The sequence below is a fragment of the Geospiza fortis genome, unplaced genomic scaffold, assembly GCF_000277835.1.
Source record: "Geospiza fortis unplaced genomic scaffold, GeoFor_1.0 scaffold44, whole genome shotgun sequence".
Lineage (NCBI taxonomy): Eukaryota > Metazoa > Chordata > Aves > Passeriformes > Thraupidae > Geospiza > Geospiza fortis.
Genome location: NW_005054404.1, coordinates 1,663,230 through 1,681,897, shown reverse-complemented (window position 1 = coordinate 1,681,897; position 18,668 = coordinate 1,663,230). Strand labels below are relative to the sequence as shown.

At 37.3% G+C, this 18,668-nt stretch overlaps 1 protein-coding gene across 1 annotated transcript in view; it reads left to right on the top strand.

Moving 5' to 3' along the window:
• SNX24 (sorting nexin 24) overlaps positions 1-18,668 on the top strand; it is a 60,302-nt gene that overhangs the window by 11,901 nt on the left and 29,733 nt on the right. The window contains exons 2-3 of the mRNA XM_014309136.2: positions 5,136-5,219; positions 11,944-12,048. Of these exons, the coding sequence (XP_014164611.1) occupies positions 5,136-5,219; positions 11,944-12,048 (189 nt within the window). The remainder of the gene's footprint in view (positions 1-5,135; positions 5,220-11,943; positions 12,049-18,668) is intronic.

Here is an 18,668-nt window from a genome sequence, read left to right as displayed (position 1 = left end):
AGTGAGGTTCAGTTTTATCAAGGCGTCTCTGAAGTTTGAGTTGGCTCTAAATACTCTCCTCGTCTCCGCCTCTACTGTGGAGGGCATTCAGAAGTATGGAGCATTGCCATGAGGAACTGACATTCCCAAGTGGCAGAACTGCTGTTGCAGCTACGTGCAGTTACCACAACCACCCAGATGCTCTTACTGATCATGTAAAATATTGTTTTCCCCTGAAACAGTAGGATGGAAATAGGCTTAAAGTTATCTTTTGATCTCTACTATTTTCTGCAGTCTTCTAGTTGTAGTCGTTGCACAACCGAGACAGAAAATGTGCCATTGTCTGAGCAATAATGAAACACTAAACACGTGGAAATCCTATTAGTGTTTCATGGACCGTAGCTGTCATTTCATTTGCTCTGGAATTCCTTCCATATGGCCATGGCAAAGGTTTAAGGTTGAGTTTTCTTGACACTTTGAATGCATTAGCTGTTCCTCAGACAAAAGTCTGTCGAGTATGCCGAAGCATCTGAAGGGATGTATTTATTTCTGTAAGTAATATATTAAATAGAATTAGGGTCAGTAACCTTGGTCTTGAGACATAAAAACATGACACTAGAATTTTGTGGAGTCTTCTTTCCTGGTGAATGTTAGACCAATGTATCTGGTTTTTGTAAATTTATCTTTTTCTGCTTCTGTTTTTTGTATCTCCTTATTCTAAATGACACTGCCCCAATTCTCTTTTGCAACTATAATTTTTCAAAAGTATTGCAATTCACTTTTTCATGTATAAGTATGCACAATGTGTTAGGATTAATTTACCATAATAGTAAACCATATAGCCAGCATAATTTCTCTGAGTGAATGTGACAGTCATCTGTGTATTTCTTGTGTAATAGAAAACCAAACTGAGATGTTATTACACCTATTAGTTTTCATCCCTACTCATGGTCACGTTTATCATTCTTGTCTGCATTTTTTTTGTTAAATTGATCATGGCATGATTTTTTGAGATTAAGTTATAGGAACTGCATATTTTTGCATCAGATTATCAGATAAAATATGTCCTTTTGTGTCCTATATACATATGTGACATAGGTAAGAACTGACAGGAGGTGGTGTCAATGTTACCCACAATACATGATATGCACTTTTGGGCACTGTGGGCAGTTTTTGTACATCTTATTAGTTCCTGTGTTCTTCCATTTGTGCTTTCTGTCTTCAAAATTCCCAGTGATACAGTACCAAATTTTGCCCATATATAATCCAGTTTATTTGCTATGTAGAACTGTCAAGGTTCTGCGACAAGAAGAGAAATGTATATGTTCTTCTTGAAAGTATCGAAAAAGGACCATTCATTTAGAGGTTTGGTAATGATCAGAAACAGATAAATTCAGGAAAATGGCAAAAATCAGGGATGGTTGCTAACAATAAGAAAAGAAAATGGTTTCCAGGATCTGAATGTAATCCATATAATTGGAACAAAGTGAAGAGGGGGAAAAAAATTATGTGTAAATTTGTTTTATACTCAGACCTGAAAGTTTTTACGATTTTATTAACAAAGACCTTAGGAATTCTTCTTTTGAAATTTTCATCACAAATTTGGTTATGAATTACGGTGGCAGAGCTGCAATTCTGCTAGCTTAAGAAATGAGCATTATTCATACTGATATCCAATGCAGAGATTTTTGCCCCGTGCATTGTTAATGTGTTTTAAAGTCTGTTGGAAGAATGCTTTTAATGGCTAATGATCTTGTAACTATGTGCGGACATCACTGATAACTATTGTGGTAGCAACCAAGAACAGTGAGATGTTTTTAGTTTCAAAGTACTCTTGGAGTTTTCTAATTGGTGTCTTAAAATCTGTGGTCCCTTATGTCCTAGTCAGGGTGAACTGCAAATTGTTCAGGGAAGTGTAATTTCTGGTATTCCAATGGCTATGGGAAAAGTGTTTTGCTTGTCTAATTCAGAGATTAATTCTTGCATTTTTCATTTAAGTATCTTTCACTTATAAAAAGTCATCTATCTTTTGAGAGTTATCTGTTCAAGGAACATGAACATTTTTACTAGAAAAGTAATTTCCTAGCACTGTTGCAATTTTTCCCCCATAGTTCTTCCGTCTTTATTTTGGCACTTTCATCTATGTTCACCAGTTTCCTTATATTGTTTTTCTGCCAGGGCCTGCAATTGCACAGTTAAATTTGTGCGAGGTTTGCTTATAGCTATTTTGTATCCATTAAGAGATCCTATCTTTCTCTCAGCTTAATGTATTTTTTGTCTTTCACACAAAGCCATGTCATTTTATGAAACAGTGGCACAGAAACTAAGTCATATGTTTTTTAATTTGCTCTTGTGAATTGTGATCCGGTAAATAGTGATGAGGCAAACCTGGAATTTATGCAGTCTGAGTTAAGTCATGTAATCATACAAGTTTATAAACATAATTGTGTTATTTCTTGCATTTCTACTTTACAAATTACTTTGTAAATCAGTTTAATATTTAGATTTAAATTAGATGAAAACATTTCTGGGTTGTCCACTTATTTCTCACAAATTTCTTTATATTTCCAAGGTCTAGGTGCCACAATGAGTAGATTAGAAATATCATTTGCACGGTTTTGTTTTCAGTGATACTCAACTTCAACCATAGCAGTTGCTGTTGCTTTAGTAAATTTTAGGTGTCTTTTAAAGCTGGATCTGAGGCCTCTGGATAGTGAGGGGCAAGTTAAAGCCTTTACACTGGTGCAAGGAGTTGAGGGTGTAAGGGTGGCAGTGTCTGTGTTTTGAAATAATATTACTTTTCAGGAGAAGCTAATGCTTCCTTCTTTCACCTTCTGTGAAAGCAACTGTCAAGTACATTGTTCAATGTCATTACATTTGCAAAAATTATGAAACTCAAGAGGATGAAGCATAATAAATAAATAAATGTAACATAGTTTTTGGTGTTCTGAAACCATTTATGTGGTTTCTTAACCCATGTTGAAACACAGAACAAAATAGATACGTTCTTTGAAAACAAGGTCCACATAGGGATTTATATTTCATTTCACATAATCCAACTATTCTCCTTTATGAAAAAATGAGTTTTTAGATTTCAGAGGGACAGATGTTTCTCTGAAGACACACAAATGAATAAAATCAAAATGGAACTTCACTGCCAACCTGTGATTCACAAGAAAGTTACCTGCCAAGGGAGTGGTTGTAGCTGAGGGAGGAGCCCCTTAGACTTCTCCAAATGGTTTGGTAAATCCTGTAGCCAACAGAAGTGCTAAACTTAAAGCGGTGAGTGAGTCTTAGCTGACTTACGTGTAAGTGGGTGTTATAAGTTCCTCGTAATTCCTGGAGATTTAATATCAAGTAAATACAAAACTGTTGCAACACCTTAGCTAGAGACCCATGATCACTTTTCATTTAACTGCTTTTATATTTTGTTATCCATTCTTTCTAACAAGTTATCCTAAAAACTCCTTTGTTCTTGTGCAATCCAAAACAAATTGTTTCTTGCAAAACTATTTATTTCATGTAGTGTGTAGAATATGAAATGTAAATAATATTTTCCTCTCATTTAATTAGTATGTTAAGACTTAACTAAAGAGAAATGTCTCCATTGATTTTCCTTTGTGTATGATTCTCTTTACAGCTCTGAACCTAAAGTTGTAGGGGTGCCTTGGAGTTTTTTCATGTGTGGAGGAAAATTGTTTCATAGTTGCTGGCTTTCCTTCCAAAGTAATCTAGATAGAAGGGGGGTGGGGGGCAGGAAATCAATGCACCCAAATAAGATCATCTGCTTGTACTGTTAGGACACAGACATAGTCCTGTTCAAAGATGTAGAATGTAGCACAGGTTATTACAGCAACCCAAACGAATTTTGGTAATGTAAATATTGGCGGGAAATGGCTGTGGTCCTATCCATACTGTGTTCAAACAAAAGTAAAAGCATTTCAGTCTGGATTAAATAAAATGTTGTCTGTTTTTAATGTTGTTTGGCTAGCCAGTGAAAACCATAGCATTTTGACCTGTTTGAAAGGCAGGTTCTAGTGGACAGTAGAAAGTGTTTATCCACTATGGTATGTCAGGGTTTGCTCTGATCAATGCTAGCTGGGCATGTTGTGACAGAAACCCCTTTTTTCTGCATTCAGGCATAAACACGGTTTGCAAGTTTATTTCAAAGAACATTTTATTTGGCTAAGTTTTGGGTCTTGATGTGATCATCTGTGCTGAACATTGTTTCTCATTGTCCTGAAAATAATTATTTCCAACATTTTCTGGGCAAAACAGAAAACAAAGAACTCCTAGATAGAACAGGCACCTTTTCTGTATTACTTCTCTGTTGATTTTGTCTTCATTTAATAGACTGTATTTTCTTGAGTACCTCAAAATATTTCTCATCACTTGCCCTCGAAACTGAACTGCTGACCTGAGAATCAAGAAAATGTCATGTTAGTGACTACTAATTAGTGGATCCAGAGAGTTGCTTCTCCTGGCCTTTCAACCTTCCAGAGGCAGCAGCAAAAGCTGTCACATGTATCATACAAAGAAAACAAGCATTTGCCCTGTGTGCGTTTTGTTTTGTTTTTTCATAGAGCGTACATAGCACAAGTTCAATTGAGACTAGAGGTGAATTTGTAGGTTAGGAAGAAATCAGCCTAGAATATAGTGCTTGCATTTATTTCTCTATTTCCATGCATAACATAATGCATATATTGTCCAGCTCTTATTGGACATGTGTGAATGTATTAGTATGCTGCATTTTAAGAAAGGGAGAAGAATTAAACCCCTCCCTGTTTTCTTTTTTTCTGTCCCTTCCAGTTTCTCCCTGTTTTTTTTTCTGTCCCTACCATTATTTTTTATTTTTATTAGTTCAAAGTATACTGTATCTTTCTGAAAGGAGATATTTTAATGCTTGGTTTTTAATGTAAAGCATATAGTCCACGCTTAAGCTGTTTTTTTATGTGTTTGTTGAAAGAACAGGTTAACAGAAGATTCAGCCATATTTAGCAATAATCACTGTTGTACTTCTGCAGCTCATGAGCCACATTGGGTTTTTTGGGACTACTTAGAAGAATGACTGTGGTAAAATGTGCAGTCACAGCCATGTCACTGAACTGTTTTGAGCAAGTAACATTACCCTCTTTTTTATTATTTATAATTTTCAGGTTTTTAAAATAGAAGTTCTGGTGAGTGGAAGGAAACATTTTGTGGAGAAGAGGTATAGTGAATTCCATGCACTTCATAAAAAGGTAATGATCTTTTACTTTATAATATGTTGCTTTGTTTTGCCTCAGTGATGTTTTCCTCTCTCTTGTAATTGTGGTTTTCCTCTCTCTTGTACATGGTTTATCATAAAAATACATCCTGTGATTCATGCCTCTGGAAATTAATTCCTACCTAACTCAATTTCTTTGTTTTGCAGAAGCACGTGATGATTTCTCACAATTACTAAGTCTCATTTTCTTTTTGATTATTGTTTACATGCCATATGGCTAAAATGCTGTCTGTAGTATGCTTTTGTCTTCTTGTAAAGTCACAAAATAAATCCCATGTCAACCACAAATAGAGTGGTTTTTTTCCCAGTTAGGCAAATAATTTGTTAGATCTATACATTTTGTTGCTAACCTGCCAGATGTAAAGATGAGGAAACAACTTTTGTACATGAGAAAACCAGATACGAAAATGACTGAGTAAAGCATCTCAATTAATGTAATATAAAATAAATGCTAAGCTTGTCTATTGAATCATCTCAGTAACATATAGAAGGGAGCTTGGTGCTTTCAAGGGTGGCTATCCACTAATACTTCTGTAAATTGCTTTGACCATTGTTTGTTAAAGTATGAATTTTTCTCTCCAAGCTGAACTGAAAGACTGCTGTGCAGTTGTGCTGCTGAAAGGCAAGCTTTATTTTTTTTTCTTTACTTTATGGAGGTCAGGTATTGTGAAGGAGAATTCTGGAGGAGCATTGCAGCCCATTAACAGCAGTGGGACTGTTCTGAAGAGCTTCAGTCCTAGGATCTGGGTCAACTAAACGTCTCTTGGTTTGTAGGTCTGAGTGGCAGTGGGGTGTGGGCACAATCAGCTACTTTGAGTGACGTTGCTTGCCTTCATTGTGGAAGAGCTTCCTCTGCAAATAACAGACACCAGCATGGATATTTACAGCTCCTGCCAGTGCAACTTCAGAGGAGTTTATTTCCACCATTATGTTTGCTGGTGGTCCTGAATTAGCTCAGGAAAGAAGCATTAACCTGAGGATGATTTTGCCAGGCTTGTAAGGTGAATAAGTTTAAGCAAACTTGTCTGAGCAAAAGGCAACTATTGACCCATCAAAATCTAAAGACAAGACCCATTTGTTTTACTGCACCATAATTAAGATGTGCTAGTGCTTCTTGCCTATTTGCTTCTTGCCTCAGTAGTGGTATCATCTGCCATTTATTAATACTCATTTCCTTGTTTATTGTTTTACTACAGATATGTCTCAGATATTGTCATTCTTGTGTTCATATTAAATATGAAACCAAATAAGAAACACTGCCAGAAACAGTAAAATAACTCACTCACCCACTACTAAGCCTTGTGATATATGAGTGCTTTGTTTTACAGATGAAAATGATTCTGCAGTTGAAGGTAAAGCAGATGAATAGAATTTATTCTGTGAAATAGGCTAGGGCACATTAAGAGGGAAAAATCAGGATTTATATCCTTAAAATGTGCCCTATCCAGGTAGGCAGTCTCCTATTGTTAGAATAGTATAGTACTGTATAATGTAATGTAGTATAGAATTAGAATTAGAAATATAATTGAATATTTTCAGTTGGAAAAGATGTACAATTATATAGTCGAACTGCCTAAGCAATGCAGGGATGACCAGAAATTACAGCATTATATTAAGGGCATTGTTCAAATGTCCCTGACAGGCTTGGGACATCCTTAAGAGGACATCATCTCTTAAGGAAGCTTCTTTCAGTGTTTGGTTATCCTCTTGGTAAAGAAATGTTCACTCTGAACCTCGCCTGGCACAGCTATGAGCAATTCCCACATGTCCTGTTACTTGATCCCAGGGAGAAATGCTCAGCACCTCCTGCTCCACTTCGCTTTCTCAGGAAGTAATGACATCACCCCTCATCATACTTTTCTCCAAACTAAGCAAACTCAGTGTCCTCAGCCACTTGGTATCTATCTGCTGAGCACATACAGGTGGGTCCTTTGCAAGCAAAGGAGAAGAAAAGCCAACACCAAGGCTGGATATGGAAAAGGGATAAGAAAGCCTGTGGCTGTGGGCAGAAGCCTTTCCCAGGCTGCTCACCATCTGGGCAGCTGTGCAGCTGTTCCTTCACAGGGGCAGGACTTTATAATTCCCCTTCTTGGGCTTCTGCTGTGGCAGGGTATGACTGGCATGGTGTAGAGAGCAGCACCAAATTGTGTCTCCAGGCAAGAGGAGAGATTTGGGTGCTGCTGTAGGAAGGCTGCCCCAGGCAGTGCAGGCTGGTATGAGAGCAGAGCCCAGGGACATGGAGCAGAAGGTACAGAGAAGAGGAAAAAGGCCTGGGGTGATGAGCAGTGGGTCATGGGCTGGGTCTGGAGACCCCCATCTGGGAACGCCTGTCCCAGGATCAGCTGGGCAGTGCTTGCATGTAGAGGAGTAATGATACAGTACCTGACACAAGTAGAAGGAGCCATCAGGATTAACATTCCATCCTACCTGGCAAAAAAGCAAAAAAGAGTGAGGCCAGAATCTATACTGTTAATAACACTGAGACTTTCCCCATAGATTTGTATATTTATTTTATTTCAGGAGTTGGGGCTGGGAGCTTTTAAGGGCTGACACATTCCACAGCTGATGCCCAGTCCTGTTTTAGCCATGTTCCAAGGCACCTTCCAACATCACTGATGTGGTGCTGGTCTCTTGTTTGCTGGAGAGGCCTTGGGGGTCTCTATCCCTTCTCTTTAGGAGTTGCTGTGACCCTTCAGGGGAGCATTTACTGTGCCATTTGGAAGTAGCAGCCCTGGGCACAGCCTTCCCTGACTCAGCCAGGGGCCCTTCTTGCTCTGTAGAATGGCAATGGGAGCCAACGGGTGGCTGCCAGGATCCCCACCAGCAGCAGTGGAGGAGGTGGCCTTTCTGCTGCTGCACTGCACAGCAACACACGCACGCTGCTGCATGAATGTCACTACGCAGTTTTGGAGGGACCGCCCCAGCATCCAGCCCAGCAGCTCTGCATTCATCCTGTGTTTGGTTGGGATGGTTGTGATGGTGTCTTCCACCATGGCTCATCCAACACTGTTGCCAAATATCTCCATCCCGTGATGGATCCATGGTTGCAGTGTCTGGAGGAGCATACCATGGTTCTGAAAGCAATTCAATGAGCACACGGAGGCTGGATGCCACCCACAGGACACCTGAGCACTCCTTCTTGAAGCCCACCTTTGTGGTGCTCCAGGATGATGGATGTCCCAGAGCCACACCCACCTGGTGGGTGACTCATGTCACAGGGGTATGGTGACATGCTCCAAGCAGTCATCATCGAGCTGAAATGATTGCAAGACTGACAGTATGCTCCTCTTGCAGAGGGGGTACTTGGGCTTGTCCTCAGCCCATCGCAGGATGGACATGTAGCAGAACTGGTGGAGGGTCCACATCACATAACTGGCATTCTCCCAGCTGGCCAGAGAGATGGGACAGCTGGTCTAACTTCACTGTAATTTCTGGAGCTGCACAATTACTCCACGTAAAAGTCATGGATGACCGTAGTCTCACTCTCAGATTTGTCTTCCTGTACACCATTTTCACAGCAATAACTCCTTTTGCAGAGATTTCTTATAACACCAGAAAAACCATAAGTGATGCCCCCTTTCTCTCTCTGCAGAAATAGCAGCAAAATAAACAAATCTGAAAAACAGATATTCTAACCAGGCACTTTGCACCACATTTCACTTTGTTTTGTTTTCTTATTCACTTGCTATTTATATTACTCTGCAAAGGAATAGAGACTTTTCCTTATTTGTTCCTGCACAGATGCAAAACATATATAATATCTTTGTAACAATATACCTTTCCAATAAGTCTTACTTTTTGAAGTTGTAAAATTTTGGTTAGTATTGTTGAACAGCTCATATTCTGAACCTTAGTGCTTTCAGCATTACAAAAATCCTAGAGAAAGTATTTGCATCAGTTTGCTATCAGCATGCCAATATGGTCTTTATCCTCCTCTCTTCCCCTTTAATTTGAAATGTATGTTTCATTCTAAATTCCTGCGAGTACATGGCAATTGGAAAGGTCTCTTTAGACTTGCTGCATATTCAAGGTGCCCTGAATGTTGGAGATGTCTGTAGACAGGAGAAATAAAGTTTCTGTAGAGAACACCTGTGGTAGAAAATGGACGTAGAGGCTGATGAGGAGATTATGCCTTTTGCTGGAGAACAGTGTGCCTCACTGGCATTGTGGGGAGGAAGGAGGACTGTTAGAAGACATTATTCATTCATCAGAATGCCAATCAATGTTTTGATTAATTATATTTTTTAAACAAAGCTGTTTTCAAGAACACATCTGGATTTCTGTCTTGGGTTCAATCTTTCATAGATTCCAGTTGTATAAGAAAGTAAATCCCCACTTCCTGTGTAATCTGGCTGTAGTGGAAAAGGTTTAAAATATTTTCAAGACTTCTATATTACACCAAGAGTACAATTTATACTTTTCACAGAAACGACCCACGGATGTTGGCTTCTGTGAAATAGTTTGCATAGACCATTATGCTTTGCCATGATTATGAACAACATACCTTGCCTGTCAGGCTACGCACCATACCCTTTACAGTATTATATATGTCTGAACAAAAGTTTTATTATTCTTATTTGGAAAGTTTTTTAGCAAGAATTAAATTATTTCTAGGTGTATAACATAGTTTAAAATACAACCATTTGTTCATATTTATCCCCAAATATCTTTTTATACTTCTTTCCCCATGTGTTAATAAATATTGGTAGTTCTTTTAAAATACAGTTATGCTAGAAGGTCACAATGCTAAAACCACTGCAGTGAAATTTGCAAAAAACTGAAGTGTAAAACATCTTTTTTTTGCAAGTTGTCTATAATTTTAGAATAACTAGTGTATACTCTACATCATATTGTCTTTCCACAATTGGACAAATAACTCTTTGTTTGATCATGTTCACCATCTTTAGGTCTTTCAGGAAATAGAGACTACAGCGTGTCAGTAGGCATTAGGTCAGTGTTACAGACAGGAAGGTACTGTGGGCAGTAATAGTCCTCAGATAAAAATGTTTTGTTTTGTGTTGGGACAAGTCTGAAGCAATACAGCTAATACATACATAGTTTGGCTTAATGTTCCTTGACATTGTTATAATTATTTATAGCAATATATATGACTGGATTATTGTAAGCATAAGAAAATGGGCTTTTAATATATCTTTTGTATATCTGTATGATGTTGGCTTTATACGTACAACCAGTATCTATGCCAGCACATTAAATAGTTGGGGTTTGGATGTTTTATATGTAACAGGGCCACAGAGCATAAGGGGATTGTTAATCATCAGCTGAGTTACCAGCCACAGAGTATTTATCTTGTAAGCAGCTGGGTCTTGGTGGACGCTTGTATAGTTTCAGATTTGTCTGCACTCATCTGGAGCGTTCTTTTCATTTGTTGCTTGCCTGCAGGTGCTGTCATAGTTCGCAACAGCAGTGACCGAAGTTTCTTCAACATCCCCAATCAATTTAGAGGGAAGAATGGGGGGTTGTATTCTGTTTTTAAGATCAGTTAGTAAACGTAGCTGGATTTGGAGTTTTATTTTCAAGTTGTTTTTCTCACTTCACATTTAATTGTAATTTAGCACTGTTAAGAAACAAGGAAGTTGCAAAATGTTTCCAGAGCAATTGAGGTTTCCCGGCTGCAGCTTCGATACTTGTGATTGCAGAGACGTTGATATGTTGCCACTGCTTTTTCCTATAGTGACATCCCAGCAAGCTCAAAGATGAAATGTAAATTCTCAGTCTCCCATGGGTATGCATGTCAAAGTCAATTTTGAGTTTCTGTCCTTGCATTCTTTGCTTCAGATTTACTCAGAGGCAATATCCAACAGAAAGAATGCCACCTTCTATTAAAATCCAATAAAGTCTATTTCAGTTATTATTTTTGCTCTGTAGTTTTCAGTAAAACATTAATGGTTTTTGATTTTAAAAAAACATGTTGCTCCACCAAGGGGATTTTTAGTGTTCTCAGGTTGAATGTTTTTGTCTTTGTATATACTATCATATGTATACATATATAAATATATATATGTGTGTGTGTGTGTGTGTATATAGATCTATATAGATACATGTTATATATAGATCTATGTAGATACATGTGTAAGGTTTCCTGTGGGAATCTTTAGAAGAATAGTTATGGAGCTTCTTTGAAATATAATCAGTGACAATCTTGTTGTTTCTCTGTGTAAGATATTAAACACAGACTGTCAATCTCTTGGTACACTTTGAGAGCATCAATATTTTTCTCTCTTGATTGCCAGCTCTCTAGAGAAATGGTTAGCACTCCTCCTTGTACTTTTCACACCTGTTTATAATTGCCTAAGTCTGGAATTAAAAGCCATCATCGTGTGTTCACTGCACTTAGCAAGGTAATATCCGGTTGTGTCATGGTAATGTTGTGAGGTATTGTCCCAGGTAGACTAATGGGAAAATCTAATTTCAAATATTCTCATGTAGTGGTTGCTATTTCATTTTCAGGCTATTAGTCATGAAAGATTGTTAGTAGGGTTCCTCTTTAGTATCCAGAGCAACTGGATGTGAAGATTTTTAACCGCATTCTGTAGGTATGACAGCTGTTATTATTTCAGGGAGATGATTGTAAGTAACTTCATTTCCATGCTGTTGTCCTCAATACATAGGTTTTTATGCTTTTGGTTTTCTTTTTTCTTTCTTTCTTTCTTTCTTTCTTTCTTTCTTTCTTGCAGCTCAAGAAGTTCATAAGAACACCAGAGATCCCTTCAAAGCATGTGAGAAACTGGGTCCCCAAGGTCCTGGAGCAGCGACGACAAGGCTTGGAGTTGTACTTGCAGGTGTGTCTCATTGCAGCCTGCTGAAAGTAAAAGCAGCATCTATTTCTACAGCATTAGAAAGTAGGAAGTGTGGCATTTACTGATAGGCAATTTTAGAAGTGGGAAGTGATCTGTATACTTACCAGCAGCAGTGATTTCTGTTCACTTAGCAGAACTACCAGCTAGAAATCCAGACTGTTTTGCATTTTTTTCCCTGATTTTTCCAAAGGCTGCTCATTGACTTTGGTGAACCTTCATATTCTTCCGCCTAAAATGGGGAAAATAATGTTATTCTTTCCAAAGTTGTTCTGGCTATACCAATGAAAAATGTTGCAGAAAAACTATGAGGAAGCTTCAGTTAGCTCACCTGTATTTAAACAGACTAGGGAAGCATCAGCTCATTAAATTCATATCACTCTGCTATACGTGCCTGTATATGAATTGCTCCTCTAGGTGAAATAGGCACCTGTCATCTCATATTAATCTCATTTGGTTTGGACATTTGCCTTAAGTCTTAGGTTCTACCTAGATGGGTCACGATTTTGATAAAGACAATAAAAGGAGTCTTCAGGAATGATGCAATTGTATAGACATCTAAATATATCAGGAATATATCACATTCATTTTTAATAAATGGAATTTCTGTTGTCACCATGATTGCTTTAAAAAATGTCCTGTGGTGTATGTTCATGGCTGTTTCTCTGGTGGCAAAGCCAGATGAAGGTGTCCCTCTAAACATGTTCCCAGTTCACTGCACTTTCAGCTACACTAATCCAAGGGCTGTTTTACTGAAGGGGTTCATAGAAATAAAATATCAAAACATAATTGTTTTGGGAGGAAGGCAAGAATAACAGTCTTCTATTTTTACTCATATTGGCCACTTGCAGTGAATTTTTGGTTTTTCTGATTTCCATACAACTTTCTTTTGGACATAATCACTACCAAGGCACATGTACCAGTTAGTCTTAAGCAGCTGATTTCGTTAAAAAGGTAGAGAGGTAATCTGGTTATCACTTTTAATTGCTGATAAACTGTAAAAGAACATCTCCCCCTACTGGAAGAGTTAGTCAGTTCTTGTTCTTTTGCAGTCTTGCACGTTTGATTAACTCTACCTCTATTCTATTGCTGTTGGCTGTCATAGGAACATGCTGTGGTTTAGGTTGGAAGGGACTGCTGGGCATCGTTTGTTTAAAAACATGACAAGCCTCTAAGTTATATGCATACCAATGTGCATACTAATTTAAACAAGAAGAAAAGTTGTTAATACTTTTGTCATAGTAGTTAATTTCTGTGCCCACTAGTAGAAAGCAGAATTAATCATCAGCAAAATTTTAACATTTAAGATAATTAGAGCCTGGTTCTAGACAATAAAAATTTCGTACTAAGGCACTTCAGTTATGAGGCATTTTTTAATAGTGCCAAGCATTTGCCAAAGCACAGTGTAGAAATATACTACAATTTCAGAAAATGTGATCAGTTTTTTATTTAACACCATTTATGTAAAATATTGCAAACATGTTTTCAGGTGGTACTACTGACAGTTTATCTGTAGGAGTTGTTTGGCTACTGCTGTCACTAGTCAGTGGCTTGTAGCCAGACATTTGTGCAGCAGATAAATTTTTATGAAGACATGCCAGTCATTAACTGTTTCGTGTAAAACCAGCCAGAACCATATGCAAATACTAAGGTATTACATAGATAAAATGTTCAATGAATTCATACCATGCAGATGGCCATCAAATACAGACCTGTACCTGACAAGGTCTAACCTAATTGGGTTCTTAAGAAATTTTCAGCTAAATAGTTGCCTGTAATTAAATGTAGATAAAAATATTGACATGAAATGAGGGTGGTAGAATCATTCTCTACTAAGTAATAAAGAAAGCAAGACATTCCTCTGTCTAAGACAGAAGGTGCTGCAGTTGGCAGGACCTTGTTACTTTTTGTAATCTTTTCATGATGAAACCGCCCTTCTAAATGCTTTCAGCACATGTTTTTTGTTTCTTGGAGTGGATGGACAGGAGCTCAGAAACATTTCATTATATCTTTCTGAAGAGCACCAAAATTACAAATAAATGAAGTATTATTAAATTGTGACCTACAAAGAGTATTTATTTATTATTTTTTAATGTATCAGTAGCCACTGGCAGCTAATTGTCATAAGACTGCTTATTTTACTTCTGTTTTTGAAAGGTTGCATCAGGACTTTTTCTTGTTATAGTAGACCAATATTATTAGAATTTTGAAAGAATGATTTATCTACACTATTTTTAAGTAAGACTTTCATATTTTACAAGTTTGACTGGAATGTGTTACTTTTGTTTTTTATACTGTGAAACAATTGACTAGAGCACTAATATGCTTAGTAATTCAACTGCATGTATAATATTTACAGAGTCCTTGTGAATACTGAGAACAATCAACTGACTGACAAGAGGAAAGAAGGATTATGTTTAATTTATTAATGAGGAAACAGATGCAAAGATAAGTGAATGACAGATTGTGGCCCCAAACATTAAAGCAAATTAGTGTGAAGAAATAAGCTATTACTACTCTGTTTATCATGGTAAATGTCTGTGCATGAGCTTAAACTACAGCACAAAGCACATAAGCTTAGCTGATTTAGTCTTTGCTAAATAAGAAAATCACAGAATCAGAGAATAAACTGAATTGGAAGGGACTCACAAGGATCATTGAGTCCAACTCCTGGCCCTGCACAGCAGAGCCCCAAGAGTCACCCCATGTGCTCAAGAGCACTGTCCAAGCACTTGTTGAGCTCTGTCAGGCTGGTGCTGTGACCACTGCCCTGGGGAGCCTGTTCAGCGCCCAGCCACCCTTGGGATGAAGAACTTTTCCTGATATCAAACCTAAATCTCCTTTGACACAAATTCAGGCCATTCCCTTGGGTCCTGTCACTGGTCACTACAGAGGAGAGATCAGTGCCTACCCCTCCTCTTCCTCTCCTGAGGATGTTGAAAATGATGCCTCCCCTTGGTCTCCTTTGAATCTCAAAACACCTGTTACTGCCAGTAGAAGAGTACTTAACCAGCTTTTACTACCTTGTAGTGGCCATTGGCTAGGTAACTTTATGGTTACTTACTTGTATATCTAATCTTGTAGCTTGCAGTACAGCAGAGATGAGAATCCAGGTCGTTTTGATTTTAAATTTGTAAAATAAAGCACTGGGTTACACTATTGCTAACAAAAATCTCTCTTGATAGTAGTTTTAGTATGCAGTAAGATTTGGACTTCATATTTATTTATAGTTAGAAATATCTTCTCTTGATGAGCTTCATGAGGAGCTTTGTGTTGAAGAAAGGTAGAAGATAAAGATTTTAAGCAGCTGGTTGTATAAGGTGGCGCCTATAATTTGAGAAGGACTGCGTAAAAGATCTGCCCTGAAAACCTGTGACTCCTCATGGTAGTGAGTGTAGATAAATGTATTTGCTTTAAAGTACTACAAGGTGAAGGTAAGTGTGGAAGATGATGAAGCAGATTGATAACCAGCATTGTAGCTTCTGGATGGCGTTTGTTTGGTTTGGGTTTTTTTTATCCACTGTCCAATCTTGGACTGACTTATCACAAAGCAATACGAAATATGATTTGGTTTGTATGTGTATTTAAATGAGATATAAATCACTTGAAAACTCCCACAGTTTTTACTGTGTCTGAGTTCAGTAAGTCATTTTGTAGATGCATCAAGTGAACAGGTAGTTGGGGTCTTATTTTGAACGTTGAGGGGTGACACTGGAGGGACCTCATCTAACTGGCTATCAGAGCAGCTGCCGCTGCTTTGGATCAGATCAGTATTTGTTACATTTAAAATATACATATAAAATAAAATACATTTTATTTTATATACTGTTGGAGATGCAGTTTTTACAGAGTTTATTTCCTGTGAATTGGTAATGGGGAAGAATTTGATCTAGCCACCTGCTCATTTGGAGTTAGGTCATATCCTTGTCCCAGTAAGCTGACACTGGATGTTATTGCCATCCAGTCTGTCTACCCCAGGGACTTGCCCTTTGACAGGTCTGCCTTTTAAAGTTCAATGGAATAGATATTTTCAACCCCCTTGGGCCAAAGAAATCTCATCATTTGCTGATATCATCAGTCCAACAAGATAACAAGCATCGTTAACAGAATTCTCTTTGAAGTGGCACCCACACCTCAGCATGAGACTTGATAGCTGCTGCTAGTCTTCACTGAAATAATTTGCTTATAGGGAGAGATTTTGAAGGAGGCCCATATTTTTTATTAATTTCAGAGTACTAACTCATTTCATGTGGTCTGGGTGACCTGAACAAATTCTTCTTGTGACTAGCAAGGCTCTAATATAAAACAGAGAGTTGTAGACCTTCTGAAGTTCTCTGTATAAATTTAGGGTCTCTATGTACATATGTCTCTAACCAGAATTAATATGTAGAGCTAATATTTCTCTCTTGGCTGAGGTCAAGAAAACATACTTGCCTTTTATTTATTCTTGAACTTTTTACAAAGAGAACAGTCCTGATTCCTGGAGATAAGATTGGTTAAAGTGCTCCTTGGCTGTGAGACATGAAGACTTGATGAACTTCAACATTCCAGTAGTTTCAGGAATCCAAATCTTAAAAATGAATTATGGCATTTATGAAACATGACTAGAGATTTGTTTTCCATTTAAGGAAATAATCTGGAGATCTGAGAAGCACTTTGACCTATATTTCAGTATTCATCAGAATGCAATTCTCTTTAAAAATATTTTAACTACCAGTCTTTCCTGAAAACCATAAGTAAAACCATATCTGTTATAATTTTTCTTTTAAGAAATTAAAATTCCAATTCTATACTCCTTAGCTGTCTTAGTTTCCAGCAGGGTGGAGTTAGGAAAACAGTGAATGTAATAATGTAATGAATAATGTGTAGTTGCTTTATGAGTAAGCTCATCAGAAATATAAAGAAGAAAAGTACACATTATTATATTGCTTTTTTTTACTCTTTTTGGGGGAACAGTTCAACTGCAATTGCAAAAAATGAGGACAAATGAGCTATTTCTGTAGTTAGTTAGACTGCAGAGGACAAACTGTCAATATAGAAAATTTGGCTCAAGGTGTCTTTTCTTCATGGGCCACTATGATTTTCTTTAATTACTTCAATAAGCATTGATACGTAATTCCTTGTGGTAAAGTTTAAATAACTAAATAGCCTTTCCTGACTGGATAGTGGATATGAACAAATTTTTTGTACTATTTTCTTTTAAGTTGATCTAATTTTGTGATGTTACTTCATAAAAGTTTTAGATTCAGTTGAAAATACTGAAAGGTTCTTTTTGTTGATTTGAAAACTCTGTTGCAGAGCATTTCAAACTTAGTATGGCATTTCATATTCAGCTGGGGATAAGAATTCTGCTTTCCTAAAGCTTCAGTCGTTGTCCCTTTTCACTATCATTCTGAGGGCTGTGTTAATGTGATTTCTCAGGGTTTTTTATCAAATTGTGAAGAAGAAAGTTTTCCATCACCTTGTGAGGAGCTTCATTAGTTCTTCACTGCTTAACTGATTCAATTTCTGTTGACCTCTTGCTATTCTAACAAGAAGGAATGTGAAGTCAGACATTTATAACCTTATCCATTGTCAAGAAGACTGGAGAGATCTCTTCTCTAAAATGAGACACCTGGGCTCCTGATGCTAGTGTGCAAGTACTCTACATAATGTGTTTGCTAGAGCTTTGCCTTTCAATAGCCAAATAGCTTGTTCTATAACTGCAGCTGAAATCCTGCTTCAGAACTCTGGAGTAGGAGTAAGATCAGAAAAGAAAAGAAATTTATTTGGGGAAAAGAAATGCTTGGTGATGTACACGGTTTTTCATTGTTTTCTCTTCTCTTTGAAGTAGAGGAAAAAATGGTCCTGTAGTAGGACATGAAAGTTATCTGAGCTCTCTTAAACAGAATAAAAACTAGGACTTCATATAAAGACAGGAAGATCTTGATTGTGGCTTAAGCTGATACAGACCTCTAGTATCGGATGTAATCTGTAAGTGCTTTCCAAGTGGAACAGTTTTTGATGTTACATGTGTAATATCTGTAGAGGTGACTGGTGCTTTTGGAGATGTTTAGAATTATTGAGATCCCTGTGTGTGATAGGTGCACTTTTATGGGACATTTTATTGCCTTTGCTCAACAAAAATGAATCAAGTTGCATACTATTTAATTATGGAAATGCAGTGGCAAAATGATCTTAGAATTATTCAATGATATTCAACTATTTAAATTTTATTTCTGTGCAGTTCACATTCATCACATTTATCCATTCTGTCCATGTTCATTCACCACATTTATCCATTCATTACAATTTTTTTTCCTTTATATTTTCAAAAATCCATTCTGTATCAAGCATTTAATTGTTCCCACATACCTGTGTACCTTCACCAAAGAGTGTTGTGAACAAAAAATTTTGAGTTAGTTCAATTGGAAGGCTGGAAAGGTATATGAAAGGATAGCCTATATCAAGCATAGAAGGTCCTCTAATTGGAGATAACTTTTGAAGCTGATTTTGTTTTGAAGAAAAATGTCTTATATGGTAGTCTTGCACATTTATACTCTTCATTGGTATGCATTTATAGCCATTTTGGGATATAGGATACAGTCCTAAATGGATCTTTGGTC